Consider the following 23,141-nt stretch of genomic DNA (forward strand, 5'->3'; position numbering starts at 1 on the left):
CTGGTGAGCTGACACCAGCATCTATCTGGCAGGTCTCAGATTGCTCCTCTTCTAACAACCAAAAAACTCTAAATCAAGTTCAGAAGCTGTCTGGGACACCAACATCCACACACTCTGAGAACATCAGTAAGAATCCAGACTACTTTCTGTAATACAAAAATATGGCCGGTATCTAAATCATCAAACAGATCCTTATCTACCGTGAGACCGCTGAGGCATTGCTTCTGAGCCTCTATAAATTGAGGCTAATGCTACTTACTGAAGATAGAAAGATTAACTACTTAATCCTTGTAAATCTCCTTGGAATTGAAAAGTTCTAAATATATACATATATATATATATACACATAAATTAGTAGCCAGAGATTTTGACTTATCTGTCTTAGGAAGATAATATTTTCTAGTGTTCTAAGAGAAGCTCAGTACGAAGTATTCCCTTGGATAATATAAGGGCAGCATTCATGAAAAGCTTTAGTATTAACACAAGAAGAAATGAAAACCAATGACTAATACTTTATTCCTGAGATGATGGTGATGGAAGTACTGGGAAGGCTTTGCTCGTCACTATTAATTAATAAGAACTGAACATGTACTGAGCATATTAGCCTTGAATTGCTTTTAGCTGCTCTAGGTTAATGAAAGATTAATAGAACTTTATATTGAATTAAATTTTGGCACATGGCAGAGCTTCCAAAGGTATGCCAAAATAGGATGGAAGATTAATGTTGGAGCACTAGAAAGTCATTGTGATTCTCTCTATACTTTAACTGGGCTTGGCATTGGGGAAGGTCACTCAAATCCTCTCCAGCAGTACCAGGTTCTGAGATAGCCAGATGAAATTCGGTAAGACAGACTAAGATCAAAATTCAACCACAATTCACATGATCACAGTCAGGTTAATTTAGGAAAACGCAACAAGTCAAACCAGAGTTTAGAAATGAAGAGGAGAAGACAGGTTACTGGAAAGCCTAGAACTAGAAAAATTTCTTCAGACCCTTGCAAAAGCCCTTGTGCTTTTATTTTAAAAGAAAGTAGCAAAGTGTTAAGAATTCATTTGAATTATAGAAAGCATCAAATTAAATGCTTGATGCTTGAAAATAGTCTAGTAGATATTTACAAATGTCTCATTTAAAAATGAAAATAAACTTAGCAAAGTAGGAGAACGAGAAAGAAAGGCTGGTCTGACTTATTACTTCTATTATTGACTAGCAACCTGAAATAAGCAAGGATTTGTCTTAAAATAGCATATATAAGGAAGAGAAAAGGAGGGAAGAAAAAAATTTTAGAAATCTTTTGAGTTTTCATCCTTACAAAAAGTGTTACCACTAATCTGACAAAACCCAACCACTACGACAAATACTGCTCATCCATCAAAGAGAATACAGAAAACTCTTCAGGAAGCAAATTCTCCTAACGACATTAAAAATATTCAGTGAGAAGGGAATAGGGAAGTGGATATTGCTCTGAAAAAAAAACATGTTCCAAATCCAATCCCTTACTTCTAAGACTGTGAACTGGATTGTTTTAGAACATTTGCTAAAATGTGGCCCACAGCTAGTTATGAGTGATAGAAAAAAAAAAAAAAGTCTCAGGTTGTGATCTCCAGACAGTTGCAATTTGTTGGCCAAGCAATTCCTGTACCAATTAAGGATGTTACAAGGCTGTTCCTTGTCGCAGCTCGCTGTTAGGTACATAAAGAGAAAATCAATGGGCTTGGAAGAGTGGTCTGGAACCAATGTTTTAAAAGCTAGGGGTGTTGAGTTTTATTCAATGCTGATAATAGAAAGTGACAGCAAAGGAATCCCACACCTATATTTGTGTTTCATACAGAAGCTGGTGATTAACAGGCTAAGCAGGGGACAGAGAAAAGCCCAGAACCACAAAGGGCCCGAGGTGAAGTTTAAGAGAAAAGCAAAACTGAAATCCCAAGTAAACCTACACAGTGAAAAGAAGAAATGGAGACAAAGGTAGAAAAAGATGAAAGAAACGCCTTCCTTTTGCATTAAAGGATCCTGGGAAATAATAAATTCCAACCTCAAGACAGAACAGTTTTCAGAAGATGAGTTTGGTTCTTGAGAAGCCCAGTGGAGACCATCAGCAACAAACAGAAGGAGAGTCATGGAATTCCAGAAGAGAGTTGGTAGACACACACAGGGGACAGGAAGAGATGCAGGGCACCACGGAGAGGGTGGGAAAAGGAGGGGAGGGCAATGGGTGAAACCAAGGAAGGGCCTTCAAAAATATCAGAGAAGAATCAGCAAAAATCAATGTCATGTCAAAATAAAGGGGACCAAATTTAAAGAAAGCCTTATGATGAGAAAAGTCCAGAGCTGCAGAGAGGAAAAAGTGGGTGAAGACTCAAGATGCACCACCAGCCGGGCACAGTAGCTCACGCCTGTAATCCTAGCACTCTGGGGAGGCCCAGGTGGCTGGCTCAGGTCCAGCCTGAGCAAGAGCAAGACCCCCTCTCTCCTAAAAACAGAAAAACTAGCCAGCCATTATGGTTCACACCTGTAGTCCCAGCCACTTGGGAGGCTAAGACAGAAGGATCTCTTGAGCTCAAGAGTTTGAGGTTGCTGTGAGCTATGACACCATGGCACTCAACCCCAGGGCAACAGAGTAAGACTCTGTCTCAAACAAAAAAAGTGTCACCAGTGCTGACCTGTAGAAAGGGCTCAGTATGACTTTATAATTTCCTTGGAGTGGTAGTGATGTGACCCATGCTATAATCACTGCAGAGGGAATAGATTCTAAGGATTAGGGCACCTGCTATTGTGTATTACTTGGCAAAAATGCAAAAAGATTGTCGAATAGCAATGTGAGGGAAAGGATTTAGATTCCTTTGTTTGGTGTTTTTTCCTTAAGTATAAATAATATTAAAGAAGATTTGTAGCTTAGAATAAAAAGCTGGAGAAAGTATAAAAAGTTGAAATAGAAAAGAGATGACAAAACCAATGCGAAATCAGGGACAGAGAATCAAAGGATCTTTCACTAGTAAATTCTGGCTCACCAAAACATAATGTATCTGTGGTCTGAAAATAAATGCACGCCTACTTGTGAAAGTTTTGGGTCTTTCTTTTCTTTCTTTTTTTTTTTTTTTCTATTCCCTTTTTACAGATGATGGTTTGGGGTCTTTCATTCACTAAGAATTACAGGCAGAGAGAGAAGCTTTGCACGCTCATTCATGCTTGCTACGAATGCAATGCATATTTTAGATTTGAGAGTGAGAGAAGGGCTGCAATGAGAGACAGAGCTCAACTGAAATGGAGAGTGTAAGCTGGTACAAATAGACCAGGACAGCACTTACATTTCCAAAGTATTTGTCCAGCAACTCCACGTAACGATGCACAATCTCTAGTGTCAAGAGTTCATTGTCCTGATCTTCTACTGCACAGCAAAAATATAAACTAGCATACCTTGAAAAGAAAAATAACAAAGAAAAGCAAAATAGGATGATACATCAAACAATCCGAAGACGATTTTTCCCAATGAATATGCAAAATCACCTCCTCCCCTTCAGAGGCTCTCCCCATCCAAGGCTGAAATGTTTGTTCATCATAATCAATATCTTCCTGAAATGCATGTATAAATCAGACTGTATCATAGGGATTGGATGACTTCTGTTAATTACGTTAAAGGCTCTCAACAAAACCTTCCCTTGAAGAGCTATAATCGGGGGACAGAGTCATCTGGCCTGTGATAATCAGAGTACCTGTCCAGGCCTCTCTCCAGCCTGTAGATCCTTCTCTATAAAATGTGAAGCCCCAGACCTACTCTTCCTGGGGCCCATGGTCCCCACCCCCACTTACCGCTGTTCTTCCCAGCCATTCTGTGTGTGTCTCCCACTGTCAACTTCTCAAACCCTGACCTGGGACCCAGAACAAAGGAGCTCTGCAGGCACCTGCTGGTAATTCACTCCACTAAACATCGGCCTGCAGAGGTTTCTTCTGCTTTTCCTTTGCAAGAACATTTCTAATGTGTGTTTTCCCTCAGGAACTTGCAGTACGAGGCTGGATGCACAGTCAGGTCAGCTGTGCTCTGGTCCTGGCCTAGGCAGGATCTTCACAGGCAAGATTACATTACCTCTTGGGCTTTGTCTCTGAATTGAGGTTCCTTGTTAGCATGGCCCTGCCATGGCAGGCAGGAGTGGTAAAAAGAATACATAGGCTTTAATGCCATAAAGATCTGAATTTGAATCCTGGCTCTACCAATTACCACTCAATTAATGTGCTTGGGGACTGATTACTAAACTCTTTATGTTCTCATTTTACCCTTCTACAAACAGAAGTAATAAGGATAGTGAAGAGCTGCCAGATGAACACAGCCCCCATCTCTCTAATACACTAACCTGCATTTTTTCCCATAGTGTGTTACTAACTGAAAATATTTTGTTGACTTAACAAGTAAGTGCACTCCAGAAGAACAGGAATGTTACGCATTTGGTCCACTGCTGCATCCCCTACCATCAGAACAATGCCAGGAATACAAGAGGTTCCCATAAAGCGCTCCGTGAATTCAGGAATGCTGTGTCAACATGCACTGTAAGCACTAGAAGCCATCCAGACCCAAAGAAGTCCTTTCAGTAAAATGAAAGTTCTCTGCTTGTTGATCTATGGGCACAAATATTTGGGCCCCATCCTTCAAAGGTTTCGGTGAATGATAGTATCAGTATCAAAATCAAAAATGTTCCAAGTTAGAACCAACCAATAATGAAAAGTACATTTCTCATAAGGTTACTCACACCTTTTATAAACAAGTTTTAGCTCCTTCCAGTCAACAAAGCTACTTGTCCTGTGACCACGAGAGAGAATAATCGGAACGATCTCCCGGGTGATCCTCTTCTTTTCTTTGTCAGGGAGGGTGGTGTACCACTTTTGCAGGCGTAATTTCCCTTGCCGGCTGAAGAGCAGTATGAACTGTATCTAGAACAAACAAAGGGCAGGGGAAAGCAGAACCCAGTCAACGAGATCATTCTAGGCACGCTCTGAGGTTCCGTGGCTGTACGAAGGAGTATAATTCTGAACAGATGGAAAAACGCTTACCAGCGTGAAAACCATCTCACATTTGATCCACCAGAGAAAAGAGAAATGTATACATCACAAACATAGCTTACTTCTATTGTAGGAGAAAGTTAAGATTTTTATTTTAATTCTTTTTAAGAGTTATATATGCATTTTAGGGGGGAAATATATTAAAAGAGCAATAGTATTCTTTTTAGAAAATATTAAATTCTGGGCGGCACCTGTGGCTCAATGAGTAGGGTGCCAGCCCCATATACTGAGGGTGTGACGGGTTCAAACCCCGCCCTGTCCAAACTGCAACAACAAAAAAAAATAGCCGGGCACTCTGGCAGGCGCCTGTGGTCCCAGTTCCTTGGGAGGCTGAGGCAAGAGAATTACCTAAACCCAGGAATTAGAGGTTGCCATGAACTGTGACGCCACAGCACTCTACGGAGGGTGACAAAGGGAGACTGTGACTCTAAAAAAAAACAAACAAAAAAATTAAATTCTTCCTTGACAAGCAAAAAAAAAAAGTTAAGAACAATGGAAGATTTACTTTCAAAATAACACCCCATATTAGAAACATGATAATATAGAAATAAAGAAAAAAATGGAGGAAAAAATGAGAAAGCAAGAAAGGAACTATATTCTAAGTCTCAAACACAACTCCTTACTCCACTTTGTGGACTACTGGCTGGCAGCTTTAGAGTCAACCATCTCCACTTGCATAGTATAAACTGTCTTTGGCAGCTCAATAGATTTTTAACAATTTAGATGGTGTTGCCTATACTAGGAAGCAGGCTGATTTTATTTTCAAATAAGTTTCAAAATGTGCATTTGAAATGAAGGTTCATATTTTACTGAATTTTTAAAACTTTAAATGATTGTAACATCTAGAAATTTACTTCATAAACTGGGAGATAAGGTAGATTTGATTTGCAGAAATGGACAGATGGCCTGGTCTTTAAGACAGTTTCCACTTTCTCAAGCCACAATGTTAGATCAGGTTTAGAATCACAATTTATTTTGTTCAGTTTTTGTATGCTTTTTTAAAAATAAAATGTATCATTTCAGTTAATTGTGTCATGCGGGGAACTGAAAGTAATTAAAACTTACATCATTCAATTCTTCATTGAAGAAGTTTGCCTGTAAATGTCACCACACAAGCCATGATTACTCACTAGGTGGCAACATCTGAGGATCAAATGAAACCAGGCTCCTTACTCAGAGCTTCCCACACTCGGAGCCCACAGAATTAGAGGTGTTCTTAATAGCTAATGTTCCGTCTTAAAAAGGAGACATCTGTTATATAATAAGACTCTGAGGACCAAGGCATTACAGGTGATGAGAAAACAAATTATGAAGCCCCACCAATAAGAAAAATCACCATCAATCTGAAATTTTAGTTTTTAGACTTTGCTTATGTATTTATTTATTTAGAGGTAGGGTCTCTCACTCTATTACCCAGGATGGAATATAGTGGCCCAATCACAGATCACTACAACCTCAAATTCCTGGGCTCAACTGGGCCTCCTGCTTCAACCTCCCAAGTAGCTGGAACAGGCACAACCACCACATCTGGCTAATTTTTTTAAAAAATGTTTGTAAAGATGGGGTCCTGCTATGCTGCCCAGGCTGGTCTTAAACTCCTATACTCAAGTGATCCTCAACCTTGACATTCCAAAGTGCTGGGATTACAAAGAATTGTAAAAATTCAATTTCATGGCGCGAACAAGCCATGACAGGCCTGGAATTTTAACACAGCATTTTCTTCAATACCCATTTCACCATCAGCCCAGGTATAAATAATTCAATAATGGAGCACAGTTACCACTTTCTAAGAATCATCTTGAGAAAGATATTTTTGCTTCCACAAAGAGCGAACACTGTAAAAATGATTGACATTCTAAAGTACAAAACTGAATGGTTACAGAATTATAACACCTCAGGATCTTGAGAATAAGGCTCAGCTTTGCCTCCCCACCAATGGGTAAGATTATTCAATCCAACATCTAGTGAATGGTTAGGTTTTTACTAGAGAAATGAAAATCCAAATATCTGCTTGGTATTCAGTTTGTCCTGTCAGAATTATTTTTTCTTCCCATCTAAATCAAATCCCTTCTGCTATAATTTAAAACAGTTCTCCCTGATTTTATCCATGAGTATACATAGAGAGAATGTACAGACACTATCCGTGGAATAATAACTAACTCCCCACATTTGAGGATAGCCTTTAAGTCTTTCCTTGGCCTTTTCCTTCCACTCTGGTTTTATGTCTTCTTTTCATTGGTTCTATTTTCAGACTGCATAATCATCACTGTTGAGAGTCCTCTGGAATTTCAACATGGGCTAAATGTTACCTTTAACTTGGGGCACCCAGATCAATCCTCAAAGCTCTACTGAGAGGCTGAAACTGGTGCTGATTTTAATGGTGGGTTCCTTTTTAATTACAGCTCTCCTGTGTTGCAGATTCATCTCAGAATTAGGTGCCTGCCTTCCTAACACTACAGATCAACAATGCCTAACAATGAACAAAGAGTAATTTCTTATTCTAACAAACAAATGCAAGTGGAGAGGATGATCAGAAACATAATGCACACATCCATAAATCCCATATAAGATATCAAAATTCCAATTTCAAAAAAAGCAACAAATAGATTCAAGTTCATCCAATAATTGCATTATATAAGACAGTTTTCAAAGATTTCCCCTTCTCAAGCTCTGCTTGGGAATGGGGCTTGTGCTGTGGTGGCTGGGTCATCTCTCACAGATTTAATGGTACAGCGTGAACAAGCTGACAGGATGAATTGTACTGAATCACAAGAGTGCATCACCTCTAGCAATTAGTTTTAATCAATTTGTCAGTTTAGTCATTCAAAGAACATTTGAATAATAGTCTTCAAGAGGTTAGTCAAATACCATTTTCAATTATCATCAGTTTGAGAATAGGGGACGAAATACAATCAAAAGGTTTTTCCAGTGTTTGCTGAGAGTCAACATTAATTCAAGTTGATGTCATAAACAAACTACACCTGACTTCAGAAAACAACACCCCAACATTCACTTCCATTAATATTGCTGGGAAGAGAGGAACAACAGAGAGACGCAACATTCTCCTGGAAGTGCTAATTCCAGCAATAACTATAAAATCAACAAGTGTATTGAGCACAGCTGACTTCTTACATTTGTCCCAAATGCATGGCCTCAGATGGGCTTCCAGCTTCACCAAAACCTCCCATCCCCACTCCAGAAGGAGCCATTCCTGTCAGCTGACATTATGAGGGATCTAGTTCACAGATGATCCCCTAAATCCAAAGATGTCGGGTGAATGAAGCATTACTTGCCCTCAGAGTATCCACTTGAACAATCCTTGACCTGACTGGGCACAGCCCCCAATTCTCACCTGGACTCACAGAATGCAAATTGCTCTGGGTGTTTGCTTCTTATACATTTCTGAAGCATGTCCAGGAAGGCACCACTAGGTGTTAGAGGGAAACGCAAAGCAGGATATTACCAGTGTGTTTAGTCTGTTGCTCTAAGCCAGTTTTAGCATCTTCCTTCTCGTTCATTGGTTCTCAATCTTCCTAAAGCATCCTCATGCCCCAATCCTTTAATATAGTTCCTCATGTTGTGGTGACCCCTAACCATAAAATTATTTTCGTTGCTACTTCATAACTGTAATCTTGCTACTATTATGAATCATAATGTAAATATCTGTTATGCAGTATGTATTTTCATTGTTACAAAGGGGTCGCGACCCACAAGTTGAGAAGGCTGTCCTAGTTGGAGGTGAACACGGAGAGCTTCTGTTAGCAGTCTTGGTTCTTTTTTTTTTTTTTTTCTGATTAATATTGAGGGTACAGATGATTAGGTTACTATATTTGTGTTTGTAAGGTAACGTTCCTGTGGCAGTTGTGCCCCTCACCCAGGAGGTGTGCCATATACCCTTACATTGTCCCCATTAGGTAACAGCCATTGTTTTTAATGTTTGCATAACACACCTCCCTGCCCTTGACCTTGACCCACAAAATGGATCCACCACCAGTTTCAAAGAAGAGAAGCATCGAGGACCCTTTCCCAGTCCCTAACATTGTCACAGCATGAACACCACCTCTTCAAGACTAGCTTGTACTTCAGGCTCCAAGCTGTTAAAGGAACATGGAATGTGTTCCTGGGCTCTGATTCGGTCACACTGACAGGCTCCTCCTCTGGTGGTCCGGATCACATGATACATCACTTCAACAACACTGTTTCCATGATCCTTACCTCCTCATTCCCTTTTCCAATCTCTGTAGCCACTCTACAAATTCCCAACCTGCATCAGGCCATCCAACCTCATCTTTACTTCTGTATGGGGGCATCAGGCACTCCTGAGAAAAATCACAGAGGGCTTTGCAGATTGGTTCTACCATAAATGGATAATGGTCGAGCCCTGTTGAATCTCCAGTGGGACTTGGAAACTTGCCATACCTCTCCATGCAAAGGATTTCCCAGCATCTTCTGCCAAGTCACCACTGTTGTCCTCAGAGTCCCCAGCTCCACCCTCACTCCCTGACTCCAAAGAGAGAATAAAAACCACTTTGGGGGCTTGGCGCCCATAGACAATGATTACAGTGCAGACCACATGCACCGAGGGTGGTGGATTCCAACCTGGCCTGGGCCTGCTAAACAACGATGACAACTGCAACAAAAAAAAATAGCTGGTTGTTGTGGCTGGTGCCTATAGTCCCAGCTACTTGGGAAACTGAGGGAAGAGAATCACTGAAGCCCAAGAGTTTGAGGTTGCTGTGAGCTGTGATGCACAGCACTCTACCCTGGGTGACAAAGTGAAACTCTGTTTCAAAAAAAAAAAACTATTCTGGGGGTCTCCTCAGCTCCTCCCACACCCATGTACCCCTGTGTGTGACTTGGTCACATCCACAGCCCACCCAGTGTGGTTTCTTCCTGTCAGGGAGTGCAACATCTTTTTATGCCCAGACTTTCAACCCCCACTATGTTCTGGGGAGCTTCACTTCATCATTCCTACAGGACTTCCCTATGCCACTCTGCTGAGCTCCCCATACCCACATGCTGGGTAAGCCTGTGTTTCCCTCACCTTTGAAGAAAAATGGTCCTCTCAAGAACTCTAGCCTTCCTGAAAGGTAACTCAGCAGTAAGTGCTAGCTGAGTTACCATCCTAAAGTCCTTGTACCTTTGGAATCTGTGAGCTGAGCTCACAGCAACTTTAGTCTCTTGGGCTCAAGCAATCCTCTTGCCTCAGCCTCCCAATAACTGGGAGTACAGGCACCTGCCACCACACCTGGATCTTTTTTTTTAAGAGACAGGGATTTGCTCTGTCACCCAGGCTAGAGTACAGTGGCATAATCATGGTTTTCTTCAGCTTCAAACTCCTGGGCTCAAATGGTCCTCCTGTCTCAGTCTCCTGACTAGCTGGGACCAACAGTTGTGTGCCACTGTGCTCTGTTTTCTTTCTTTCTTTTTTTTTTTTTGCAGAGACAGAGTCTTACTGTACCGCCCTCGGTAGAGTGCCATGGCATCACACAGCTCACAGCAACCTCCAACTCCTGGGCTTAAGCGATTCTCTTGCCTCAGCCTCCCGAGTAGCTGGGACTACAGGCGCCCGCCACAACACCCGGCTATTTTTTTGTTGCAGTTTGGCCGGGGCTGGGTTTGAACCCGCCACCCTTGGCATATGGGGCCGGCGCCCTACTCACTGAGCCACAGGCACCGCCCCCTTTCTTTCTTTCTTTTTAACGTTTTATAGAGACAGAGTGTCACCCAGGCTGGTCTCAAACTCCAGACCTGTAGTGATCCTCCCACCTTGGCCTCCCAAAGCACTAGGATTATAGGCTGAGAAACTCTTATTCCAATTGTATATACTCATCCTGGGTAGTGGCATAAAATACATTTCTTGCTATTGGTTGGGCTAAAAGGAAGAGGAAGAAGAAGAGGCGGAAAAAGACAACGACAACAATGACATAAAGTCTAGTAGCAAGGTCATTTACAACAAGGTAAAAAGGCAGAAAAAAAGGTTTAAATGCAAGGCTGGTCAATAAGGAAACGCTACAGAAAAGCAGCTTTATATTTAGGGTTAATAGTTAAACTCTTAGACAACCCTAGGTACCAGGAAGAATATTCACATATATATATGATTTTTTTCTTTATTTACAAATATGAGAATCAATTGCTTGGGTGGCGTACGGGGTGTGCCAAACCACTGCATTTTAAACAATCTGAAAGTTGACCCTCTGGAGGAGCAGGGCAAGACCTAAGAGCTAATCTACTTATGAAAAGTAGAAAGATACCTCTTTTGAAGCAGGAATAAAACCAAGCTCCTTTTTTTTTCAATGCTGGCAAATTAAACAATCAAGTAAAAATGGAGAAAATTGCCTTACTTGGTTACAATCTCAGTTTGAAAACACTCCACCTAGCAGTCAGTAATCTTCCCTCATTTCAGGATAAACCAGACATCATTTCAGAGCAAATAATCATATCAGCAGTTAAAATAACCGTATTTCAGAGACACTCTGCAGCACAGATCATTTATTCATTCTAGCAATATTTATGGAATGCTAGTATGTGTTGTATAAAACACACGAATAGGAGACTTAGCCCTCTACCTTGAAAAACTTATAATTTTGATAACAAATCAAAAGAAATTCCTAGGTAAACATGCTGAATTAAGCCCAGGCCTTTATCCCTCCAAAAATGCTAAAAAAATGAAAGTGGTAGAATTTTCAAAAATGTATTAAGCTCCAAGGACAAAAGAGTGGCAGAGGGGACAACAGTGTCCAACCCATCTTTGGAAGATGGAGGAGGCAGAAGTGTGATGACTGATTTACTAAAATAAGGAAAGTTGTCCATTAAAAGGTGAATTCCAGAGAGAAACCAGCCAACTCTCCTCAGAAAATGCCTGAGAGCAACACTTGGGGGCACCATGTCCCTGGAAAACAAGGAATAAGCCAAAGTTCTGAAAACAAGGGCACTGGCTGACGCTTACCTATGGAGTATTTGACTTCTCTGCCTATAGCATTGCTAGGGACTACAGCTGAGTGAGAATATACAGAGGGTGCCAAATACATATGTATATCAGTTCCAACTGCTTTATTCAAGGATACAGTGCAGTTGGAGGACCTCTTAAGACAGCTTGCTCCAGCCCCGAGAGTCAGTAATGATCAGAAAGCAGCTCCCACTGACATCGTCCACACAAGGCAAAGCTTTAACAAATCTGAGCAGCCCAAATTTGCGCAATGCCACAGTTCTTTTAGGTGTGTATAATACTCAGGCTTACATCACCACTCAGAGGCCTTGCACAAATCATCTGTGCCCTTAAGAATAAACATTTACAGATGCACGCAACTCTCCTGGACCTGAAACTTAATTCAGAGCCTGCAAAGCACATATCTTCATCTATGAGAGAAAACTGCCTCTAAGACGCCACCTCTGGTTTTATTGTACAGAAAAACCAACACATTACTTCGTTCAAGAGACCAACTGAATGATTCTTTCCCTGAAGACATGGAGTGTCTTGACCTCTATGCACTAACAATGGAGCCTACCATAGACTGTGCCCTCAGAACTGCCTATCAGCATGTTAGCACCCTACTTCCAAATAGGAATGGAGCCGAGATATTTAAATAGTCTCTAACAAGAAAGAATGAGACAGAAAGGAACAACTAGGAAAAACAGTAAACTTTTAGATACAGTAACAATGCGTGAAGCTGAACTGATTGTTAAACGTACACACACACAATATGCTCAGAATTAAAAGATGGAGTACCTGTATCAATGAAAAAAAAACAAAACAGGATTGCTTTTTCTTAAAAAAAAAAAAAAAGACTATGGGCGGCGCCTGTGTCTCAGTCGGTAGGGTGCCAGCCCCATATACCGAGGGTGGCGGGTTCAAACCCGGCCCCGGCTGAACTGCAACCAAAAAATAGCCGGGCGTTGTGGCGGGCGCCTGTAGTCCCAGCTACTCAGGAGGCTGAGGCAAGAGAATCGCTTAAGCCCAGGAGTTGGAGGTTGCTGTGAGCTGTGTGATGCCATGGCACTCTACCGAGGGTGATAAAGTAAGACTCTGTCTCTACAAAAAAAAAAAAAAAAAAAAAGACTAGAAAAAGCTTTGAAAATTAAAAAGTATGACAACCTTGGGCAGCGCCTGTAGCTCAGTGAGTAGGGTGCCGGCCCCATATGCCGAGGGTGGCGGGTTCAAACCCAGCCCCGGCCAAACGGCAACAAAAAAATAGCCGGGCGTTGTGGCGGGCGCCTGTAGTCCCAGCTGCTCGGGAGGCTGAGGCAAGAGAATCGCTTAAGCCCAAGAGTTAGAGGTTGCTGTGAGCCGTGTGAGGCCACGGCACTCTACCCGAGGGCGGTACAGTGAAACTCTGTCTCTACAAAAAAAAAAAAAAAAAAAAAAAGTATGACAACCTAAATAAAGTCAGACAAATCTCTTAGAAATTGGAATTTTTTTAAAAAATAGACTTAAATTTGTATTCCATCCTCATCGGTTGTAGCATTTCAAACCTCACCTGTGCCTGATAAATAACAACAACAACAAAAATAGATGTAAGCCAGGCAGGGTGGCATGAGCTTGTAGTTTCAGCTACTCAGGAGGCTGAGGTAGGAGGATGGAGGATCCCTTAAGCCCAGGAGTTGGAGGCTACAGTGAGCTGTGATACCACCTCTGTACTACAGCCCAAACAGCATAGCAAGACCCTGTCTTTAATAAAAAATGTTAAAAAGATGGGAAATTAGAGAAAAAGATGAAACAATTAGGGGATCAAGCAAGAAGATGTCATGTCATGAAAGACAGAGTGGAGATCACAGAGAGGAAGAAAATATCAAAGAAATAATTCAAAATGTTTCCTAGGACTATGTAGATGAAACGTCCCATGAGAAAAGCCCATCAAGTGTGCACACAGTGAGTTTTAAAGCACGTCAGCAGTTTAGAACAAGAGTAGCCTGAGAGACTCCAGGAAAACAGTTCACATGCAGTGGATCCAAAATCAGAATAGCTGCAGACCTCCACCTACAATACCACATGTTGTAAGTTGAGGAGTCTCCATCCAGCCAAATTACTGATCAAGTGGAACAGCTGGGGACACATTTGATATTTTCACACAGGTAGTGTGTAAAAATATAAAGAAAAAAATAAATTTGCCTCCAAATTTCTTAAGTATTTCTTTTTTTTTTTGCAGTTTTTTGGCTGGGGCTGGGTATGAACCTGACACCTCCAGTATATGGGGCCAGCACCCTACTCCTTTGAGCCACAGGCACCACCCTCTTAAGTATTTCTTAAGAAGCCACTGGAGGGGTGGCACCTGTGGCTCAGTGAGTAGGACGTAGGCCCCATATACCGAGATTGGCGGGTTCAAAACTGGCCTGGCCCGACTGCAACAAAAAATAGCTTGGTGTTGTGGCAGTGCCTGTAGTCCCAGCTACTTAAGAGGCTGAGGTAAGAGAATCATCTAAGCCCAAGAGCTGGAGGTTGCTGTGAGCTGTGATGGCATTGCACTCTACCGAGGGTGACAAAGTGAGACTCTGTCTAAAAAAAAAAAAAGAAGAAGAAGAAGCCACTGGAGTATGTACGTCAGCAAAGGAGTAAACTCAAAAAGAAAGGAAAGGCCAAAGTGACAGTCATTTACAAGGCCAAGAAACCACCACTGTCCTGCGTGGATGACTGTGTGTGTGTGTGTGTGTGTGTGTTAGGATCGAGGGGGAAGAGAGAAATAAATCCTCAGTTACCAAAATAGGAAGTCAGCAGATAACATAAAAAATTCCATAATGAATGGAAAAGTACAGCATAAGCATACTACTTAGAAATATAGAAATAAATAGCAAAAGAAAAGCCTGAAATTATTGAAAGTAATTGCTCCTGGGAGAAAAATGTGGGAAAGAAGGGGCTGTTATTTTCATTATAAATTATTTAACCCTATTTGATTTCTGAAACTGTATATGTGTGTATGTGTATATACATATATGTAAATAACTTCTATTAAAAAATAAAAAGTAATTTTAGAAAGGATAAGTGGCATTATCTAAATTTGACAGTGGCATTAAAAACCTATTTGGGGATGCTTTTATTCCCTCTCCTTCCCTGTGGTAAACCCCAAAGTTTAGAGAAAACATCCTTAAAGACATTACCTGTCTTAAAATTATAAGCTGTTATTTGATTTTACCTCATGCAGTTTTTCTTCAGTCTAGATTTCACAGAATAAGTGTTCCATTAGTTTACTAGCTTCTAAGTAGAGCAATACACTTTAATATATGTCTTGACTTTACTTTGAGGGGTATGTATAGCATTTGATCTGAATTCTAATGTCCCTAATACATTATTTTCAGTTTTGTTGAAGTATAATTGACAAATAGGTATTTATATTATAGAACATGACTTTTATACATGTACATTGTACAATGATTACCAGCCATTGTGCAGTGGCTTATGCCTATAATCCCAGCACTCTGGGAGGCCAAGGTGGGTGTACTACTTCAGCTCATGAGTTCAAGGCCAGCCTCAGCAAGAGCAAGACCTCATCTCTAAAAATATAGTCAGGCACTGTGACAGGCACCTGTAGTCTCAGCCACTCAGGAGGTTGAGGCAAGAGGATCTCTTGAGCCTAAAAGTTTGGGGTTGCTGTGAGCAAGTAAGGCAAGCTTGCACTTAAGGCAAGCTGCAACTCCAAGAAAGATGATCCAAGAAAACAAATTCCAGGTACAAAGCCCATCAACAAGAGGATGAGAGACTCCTCCCCCGAAACAGGAGGTAGACTGTGGGTTCTCTACAAGCAAGCAGGGAACAAAAGACCTCTCATTTTACCCCATGGAAGAGAGCCACAAAAACCAGGCCTCCTTCTCCAAGGAGGTCCCACTTACCAGCCTAGGCATTATCCTGCCCAGCATAAAATGGAACAAATATTTTCCCACATTTCTGAACTCCCTGACCACCCTTCTCCTCTTGCCTGGTTGTCTGCAGGTTTGCCCCTTGCAGAGCCCAGCGGGTTTGTCAATTCCCTGAGAGGTCTGGGCATTGTGTGGGCTACTGGAGAGCAGCGTGGAAACAGTGACTCAAGTGGAAGCTAGGGGTTGTTGGAAGAGAGGAACACATGGGAAAGAGAGACACACAGCCATGGTGCGTGGCAGGCAATCTTTTCTGCCTCAGTGGCTCACTGGAGGGGTTCAAGCTCCATCCCCTCGAGTTTATGGATGGAGCTGCTTGTGGATTTCTACTATCAGGCCACTGGAGACCCTCTGACCTCTCCCTGTTGAGCAGTGATTGTACTGCCTGGGACAATCTGATTAGAACTCTTGACCAGGGCTATCCACCTGGGGACCCTCCAAGGTTGAGTGGTAGCTGTTTTATTGCGGGAAATGACTTATTCTCCTCCTCCAGCTGTTGCTGGTGGGGAGCAGAGCACCACAGTTGCTTGTATCTCTCCCAAGCTGAGATTTCAACCTAATATCTCAACGTGTTAGGATTAGGTAGATGCTGGCTGACTTCAAGAAAGAGCAAGCTTGTGCTTTCACACCAAGCAGGTCCTCAGAGTCTCTGGATGCTGCTCTGAAAGAAACCTTTGTAAGGCTATAAGGGAAAAACCACAATTGCAAGCCTCATCAAATTGGTAAAGGGCTAGTTAACCACTTCCTGCGGTTCCCAATCCAATCTTGCCCAACCAGTTTTAATTGCCAAATTGCAGAAAATACTCATGGGGCAGAACCATCAGAAGAACTCTGGCAACATGAATAATCAGAGTAGATCAACTCCCCCAAGGAATGACAAAGGAGGTGCAACAGAAGATGCCATTCATAGACAAATGACTGAATTGCCAGAAATGGAATTCAGAATATGGATGGATATGGAAGGAAAGATGGAAATAGAAATCCAGAGAGTTGTTCAAAAGTTGTCTCAAGAAATTAATGAATTCAAAGACAAAGTCACCAAGAATATGGACATAATGAGAAAAGATAGCAGAACTCAAGGGAGTGAATAAGTTATTAGAGGAGCTTCGAAATACAGTAGAATCTCTCAGTAATAAAGTTGAGCAGGCAGAAGAAAGGATCTCAGAAATTGAAGACTTTTTTAATCATCTTAAGCATTCAAAGAGGCAGAAAAAGTGGAAAATAAGAACAGAACATTTCCTGAGAGACTTGTAGGATCATTCCAAAAGATTAAACATCCAACTTACAGGAATTCTTGAAGGAGAAGAGGATGGTTCTAAAAGCACAGATGCTCTACTGCAAGATATTATGGAGGAGAATTTCCCAAGTATTGCAAGAGATACAGAAATCCAGATAGTAGATAGTTTCAGGACCCCAGCAAGACTCAATCCAAATAAATCATCTCCTAGACACATTGTAATTAACTTTGTCCAAGTTAATGTGAAAGAGAAAATCCTGCAAGCAGTCAGACATAAGAAAAGCATTAGAAAGGGAGAAATATTAGAATGACTGCAGATCTTTTCAAGTCAGCAGTGGATATTCACTGACCTTCAATCTTCTAAAACAAAACAACTTTCAACCCAGGAACTAGTATCCAGCTAAACTGAGTTTCACTTATAATGAAGAAATAAATTACTTTACTAATATACACATGTTGAGGAAATTTGCCACAATTAAACCAGTTCTCCAGGAAATACTCAGACCCATCTTCCATAATGACTAGCATAATGATCTACCATCAAAGTAAACTCACCCAGAATTTATCGAACAAAACCTAACCTCCACAATGATGAAAGGATTAAAAATGTGCTCTGGAACTTTGCAAAACATGACAGCCAAAACATTACTATAACCTATCAATTCTCTCAATTAATGCAAATGGCTTAAATTCTCCTCTAAAGAGGCACAAGTTGGCTAATTGGGTACAAAAACTCAGGCTGGGTATCTGTTGCCCACAAGAGATTCATCTTACCTCAAAGGATAAAAAAGACTCAGGGTGAAGGGATAGCCATCTATAATACAGGCAAATGAAAATCAGAAAAAAGCAGGAATTGCAATTTTATTTGCAGATACAATAGCATTTAAATGAACAAAGATAAAGAAAGACAAAGATGGACACTAAATACTGTCAAGGGAAACACTCAACATGAAGAGATTTCAATAAGTAACATTTATGTACCCTATCTGAATGCTCCTCAATTTATAAAGCAAACCCTAACAGATATGAACAATTTGATATCTTCCAGCACTATAATAGTTGGAGATTTTAACACCCCTTTGGCAGTTCTGGATAGATCCTCTAAGAAGAAACTAAACAAAGAAATAATGGACTTAAACTTGACCCTAGAACAAATGGACTTAACACACATCTACAGAACATTTCATCTTAATAAAACTGAATACACATTCTTCTCATCAGCCCATGGATCATACTCCAAAATAGATCATATCTTAGAACACAAGTCTAACCTCAACAAATTTAAAAGAATAGAAATTATTCTTTGTATCTTCTCAGAGCATCATGGAACAAAAGTTGAACTCAATAGCAACAGAAATCTTCATGAAAACTAAATAACCTTACATTGAATAATAGCTGGGTCAAAAATAAAATTAAGAAGGAAATCATCAAATTTTTGGAACAAAATGATAATGAGGACATAAATTATCAAAACTTGTGGGACACTTCAAAGGTAGTCCTAAGAGGGAAATATATAGCATTAGAAGCCTTCATCAAGAAAATAGAAAGAGAGAAAGTCAATAACATGTAATGGATCATCTCAAGCAACTGGAAAAGGAAGAACAATCCAACCCCAAATCCAGCAGAAGAAAAGAAATAACCAAAATTAGAGCAGAATTAAATGAAATTGTAAACAGAAGAATCATTCAGAAGATCAATGAAACAAAAAGTTGGTTCTTTGAGAAGATTAATAAAATTGAAAAAAAAAGAAAAGATTACTAAAATTGATAAAACTCTGGCTAGCCTAACCAGAAACAGAAAAGTAAAATCTCTAATAACGTCAATCAGAAACAATGAAAGAAAAATAACAACAGATAACACAGAAATTCAAAAAGTCCTCAATGACTACTACAAAAAAACTCTATTCCCAGAAATATAAAAATCTGGAAGAAATGGACCAATACCTAGAAGCATGCCACCTTCCTAGACTCAACCAGAAAGAATTAGAAATTTTGAATAGACCTATATCAAGCACTGAAATAACACTGAAATCTCCCAAAAAAGAAAAGTCTGGGACTAGATAGCTTCACATCAGAATTCTGCCAAACCTTCGAAGAGGAACTAGTACCTACATTACATAACCTTTTCCAAAACATAGAAAAAGAAGGAATCCTCCCCAACACTTTCTATGAAGCAAATATCATCTTGAGTCTATCAATACGAGTCTAGCAAACAGAATTCAATGACACATGTTAAAAATTATACACTATGATCATGTTGGTTTTATCCCAGGGTTGCAAGGTTAGTCCAATATATGTAAATCTATAGATATAATAACCACATAAATAAAAAAAGACCATATGATTCTATCAATTGATGCAGAAAAAGCTTTTAATAATATCCAGCACCCTTTCATGACTAGAACACTTAAGAAAATGGGCTTAGATGGGACATTTCTTAAGCTGATAGAGGCTATCTACAGCAAACCCACAGTCTGTATTATATTGAATGGAGTAAACTTGAAATCATTTTCACTCAGTTCTGGAATCAGACAAGGATGCCCATTGTCACTACTGCTATTCAACGTAGTAATGGAAAACCTAATCATCATAATTAGGCAAGAGAAGGGGATCGAGGGTACTCAAATGGGGTCAGAAGAGGTCAAACTCTACTCTTCACGGATGATATGATCTGACATCTGAAAAACCCCAGGGACTCGACTACAAAGCTCTTAGAAGTGATCAAGGAATATAGCAGTGTCTCACAATACAAAATCAGTACTTACAAATCAGTAGCTTTTATATATACCAACAATTGTCAAACTGAAAATATAGTCAAGGACTCTATTCCTTTTACAGTAGTGCCAAAGAAAATTAAATACGTGGGAATTTATCTAACAAAGGACATGAAAGATCTCTATAATGAGAATTATGAAATCCTGAGAAAAGAAATAGATGAAGATGTTAACAAATGGAATAACATACAATGCTTATGGCTGGGAAGAATCAACATTGTTAAAGTGTCCATACTACCCAAAGCAATCCACAGATTTAATGCAATTCCTGTCAAAGCACCAGTGTCATACTTTAAAGAACTTGAAAAAATACTGCTTCATTTTATATGGAACCAGAAAAAAACCTCAAATAGCCAATATATTACTTAGAAATAAAAAAAAATTAGGAGGTATCACCTTACCAGACTTCAGGTCATACTACAAATCTATAATGATCAAAACAGCATGGTACTGACACAAAAATAGAGATGTAGATATATGGAACAGAATAGAGAATCTAAACATGATCCCAGCCACATATGGTCATTTGATCTTTGACAAGCCTAACAAAAACATACATTGGAGAAAAGATTTGGCAGAAGTGGCTAACTACCTATAGAAGATTGAAACTGGACCCCCACCTTTCACCACTAACAAAAATAGATTCTCACTGGATAAAAGATTTAAACTTAAGACATGAAACAATAAAAATACTAGAAGAGAGTGCAGGGAAAGCACTTGAAGATATTGGCCTAGGAAGATATTTTATGAGGACCTCCCTCCCCCAGCAACTAAAGCAATACCAAAAATATATTACTGCGATCTGTTCAAGCTAAAAAGGTTCTGAACAGCTAATGACACTGCAAGTAAAGCAAATAGACAGCCTTCTGAATAGGAGAAGATTTTTGCAGGTTATGATTCAAACAAAGGTCTGATAACTAGAATCTATAGAGAACTCAAATTAATTAATAAGAAAAGAGCAAACAAGCCCATTTCTTTGTGGGCAAGAGACATGAACAGAAACTTCTCTGAAGACAGTAGGTGAAGGGCCAATAAACACATGAAAAAAATGTTTTTGTTTTTGTTTATGTTTTTTGCAGTTTTTGGCCAGGGCAGGGTTTGAACCCACCATCTCCGGCATATGGGGCTGGCGCCCTACTATTTTGAGCAACAGGCACTGCCCAAATACTCATCATTTTCAATCATCAGAGAAATGCACATCAAAACCACTTCAAGACATCAACTAACTCCAGTAAGAGTTAGGTGATATCCCCTAACACAAATCCCCTATCCCCATATCACAAAATTCAAAAACTGCAAATGTTGGCATGGATGTGGAGAGAAGGGAACACTTCTCCACTGCTGGTAGGAATGCAAAATAACACAGCTTTTTGGAAAGAAGTATGGAGAATTCTCAAGGAACTAAAAGTTGACCTACCATTTGATCCTGCAATTCCCTTCCTAGGTATCTACCCAGATGAACAAAAATCATTTTACAACAAAGACATTTGCATCAGAATGTTTATTGCAGCCCAATTCATATTTGGCAAGTCATGAAAGCAGTCCAAATGCCCATCAACCCACAAATGGATTAACCAATTGTGGTATATGTATACCATGGAATACTATGCAGCCATTAAAAATGATGGAGACTTTACATCTTTTATGTTTACCTGGATAGAATTAGAACACATTCTTCTTAGTAAAGTATCTCAAGAATGGGGAAAAAAGTATCCAATGTACTCAATACTACGAAACCAATATATGATCACTTACACATTCATTCGAATGATAAAACACAAATATAGTCCAGAAAGAAGGAGGGGAGAGGGGGGAAAGAAGACAGAGATGAGGAGAGGTGGGAGGGCGAGTGGAAGGAGGGTATTTGGTGTGATCTCACCTAATGTACACAATGCAAGGGTTCATCTCAAAACAACTAAGAGTATATTATAAAAGTCTTACCACAAAAAATAAGTGAGGTGATAGTTACGTTAGTCAGTTTAATTTAAGCTTTCCACATTGTAAATCAAAATCATCTCATTGTCCCCCATAAATGTATAGTTATGATTTAATAAAAATTAAGTTTAAAAAACCAGGAGGGGGGAAAAATAAAAAATAATAAAATATGTATTATATAAATACATATCACTCCATGAAAAAATAATAAATAAAATAAAATGACTAACACAATCAAGCTAATTAACATACCCATCACCTGACAGTTATTTTGTATGTATAGTGAGAGCATTTCTACTCTCTTATAAATTTTCAAGTTTATAACACAGTAGAAACACTATAGTTGACCATCTCCCTACACTACTTACCACCTTCTTAAGTTGCCCTAATTTTTTTTTTTTTCAAACAGAATCTCACTATGTCTCCCTGGGTAGAGTACCGTGGCATCACAGCTCACAGCAACCTCCAACTCTTAGGCTTAAACTATTCTCTTGTCTCAGCCTCCCAAGTAGCTGGGACCACAGCACCCAGCACAACGCCTGGCTATTTTTGTTGTTGTTGTTGTTGTTGCAGTTGTCATTGTTGCTTTAGCTGGCTCGGGCCAGGCTCAAACCCACCAGCCTCAGTGTATGTGGCTGGTGCCATAACCACTGTGCTACGGGTACTGAGCCAAGTTACCCTAATTTTCATAAAGCAGACAGGCACCACATGTAGGTATCAGTACAGAAGGTCTAGTTCCTCCTGTTGACCACCTTCCTATGTTGACCAGTTTGATACAGTCCCTTGAGTAGTGAATGAACAAAGGTTCTCCTATACATCTTTATTAACTACAGCCACCATGCTGGACTGATCTGCAGGACCTATTTACCCTAACTGAAACTTTGCACCTTTGACTAACATCTCCCTATTCTCCTCCACCACTCAATACTTTTTTTTTGAGATAACATCTCACTATGTTGCCCTCGGTAGAGTGCCATGGCATCATAGCTCACAGCAACCTCAAACTCCTGGGCTCAAATGTCCTCTTGCCTCAGCTGCCCCTGTATCTGGGGCTACAGGTGCCCATGACAACACCCAGCTATTTTTAGAAATGGGGTCTCATTCAGGCTGGTCTTGAACTCCTGAGCTCAAGCAATCCACCTGCCTCTGCCTCCCAGAGTGCTAGGAAGGTTTGCAAGTGTGAGCCACTGCGCCTGGCCATCCAATCCAACTTTTAAAGACAGGATTGATAAAAGTTATTGCTGATTCTGAGCCTTCCTTCACGTTTTAATAAGTCACTCTGTAAGTCGCCCCCTCAGCCT

At 40.2% G+C, this 23,141-nt stretch overlaps 1 protein-coding gene across 1 annotated transcript in view; it reads right to left on the reverse strand.

The window, feature by feature from the left end:
• Nucleotides 1–23,141, reverse strand: part of AP1S3 (adaptor related protein complex 1 subunit sigma 3) — a 72,819-nt gene that overhangs the window by 15,635 nt on the left and 34,043 nt on the right. Inside the window, exons 2-3 of the mRNA XM_053598054.1 lie at nt 4,743–4,921; nt 3,307–3,415 (exon numbers count right to left, since the gene is read on the reverse strand). Of these exons, the coding sequence (XP_053454029.1) occupies nt 3,307–3,415; nt 4,743–4,921 (288 nt within the window). The remainder of the gene's footprint in view (nt 1–3,306; nt 3,416–4,742; nt 4,922–23,141) is intronic.

This window comes from Nycticebus coucang, chromosome 7, assembly GCF_027406575.1.
Source record: "Nycticebus coucang isolate mNycCou1 chromosome 7, mNycCou1.pri, whole genome shotgun sequence".
NCBI classification, from domain to species: Eukaryota; Metazoa; Chordata; class Mammalia; order Primates; family Lorisidae; genus Nycticebus; species Nycticebus coucang.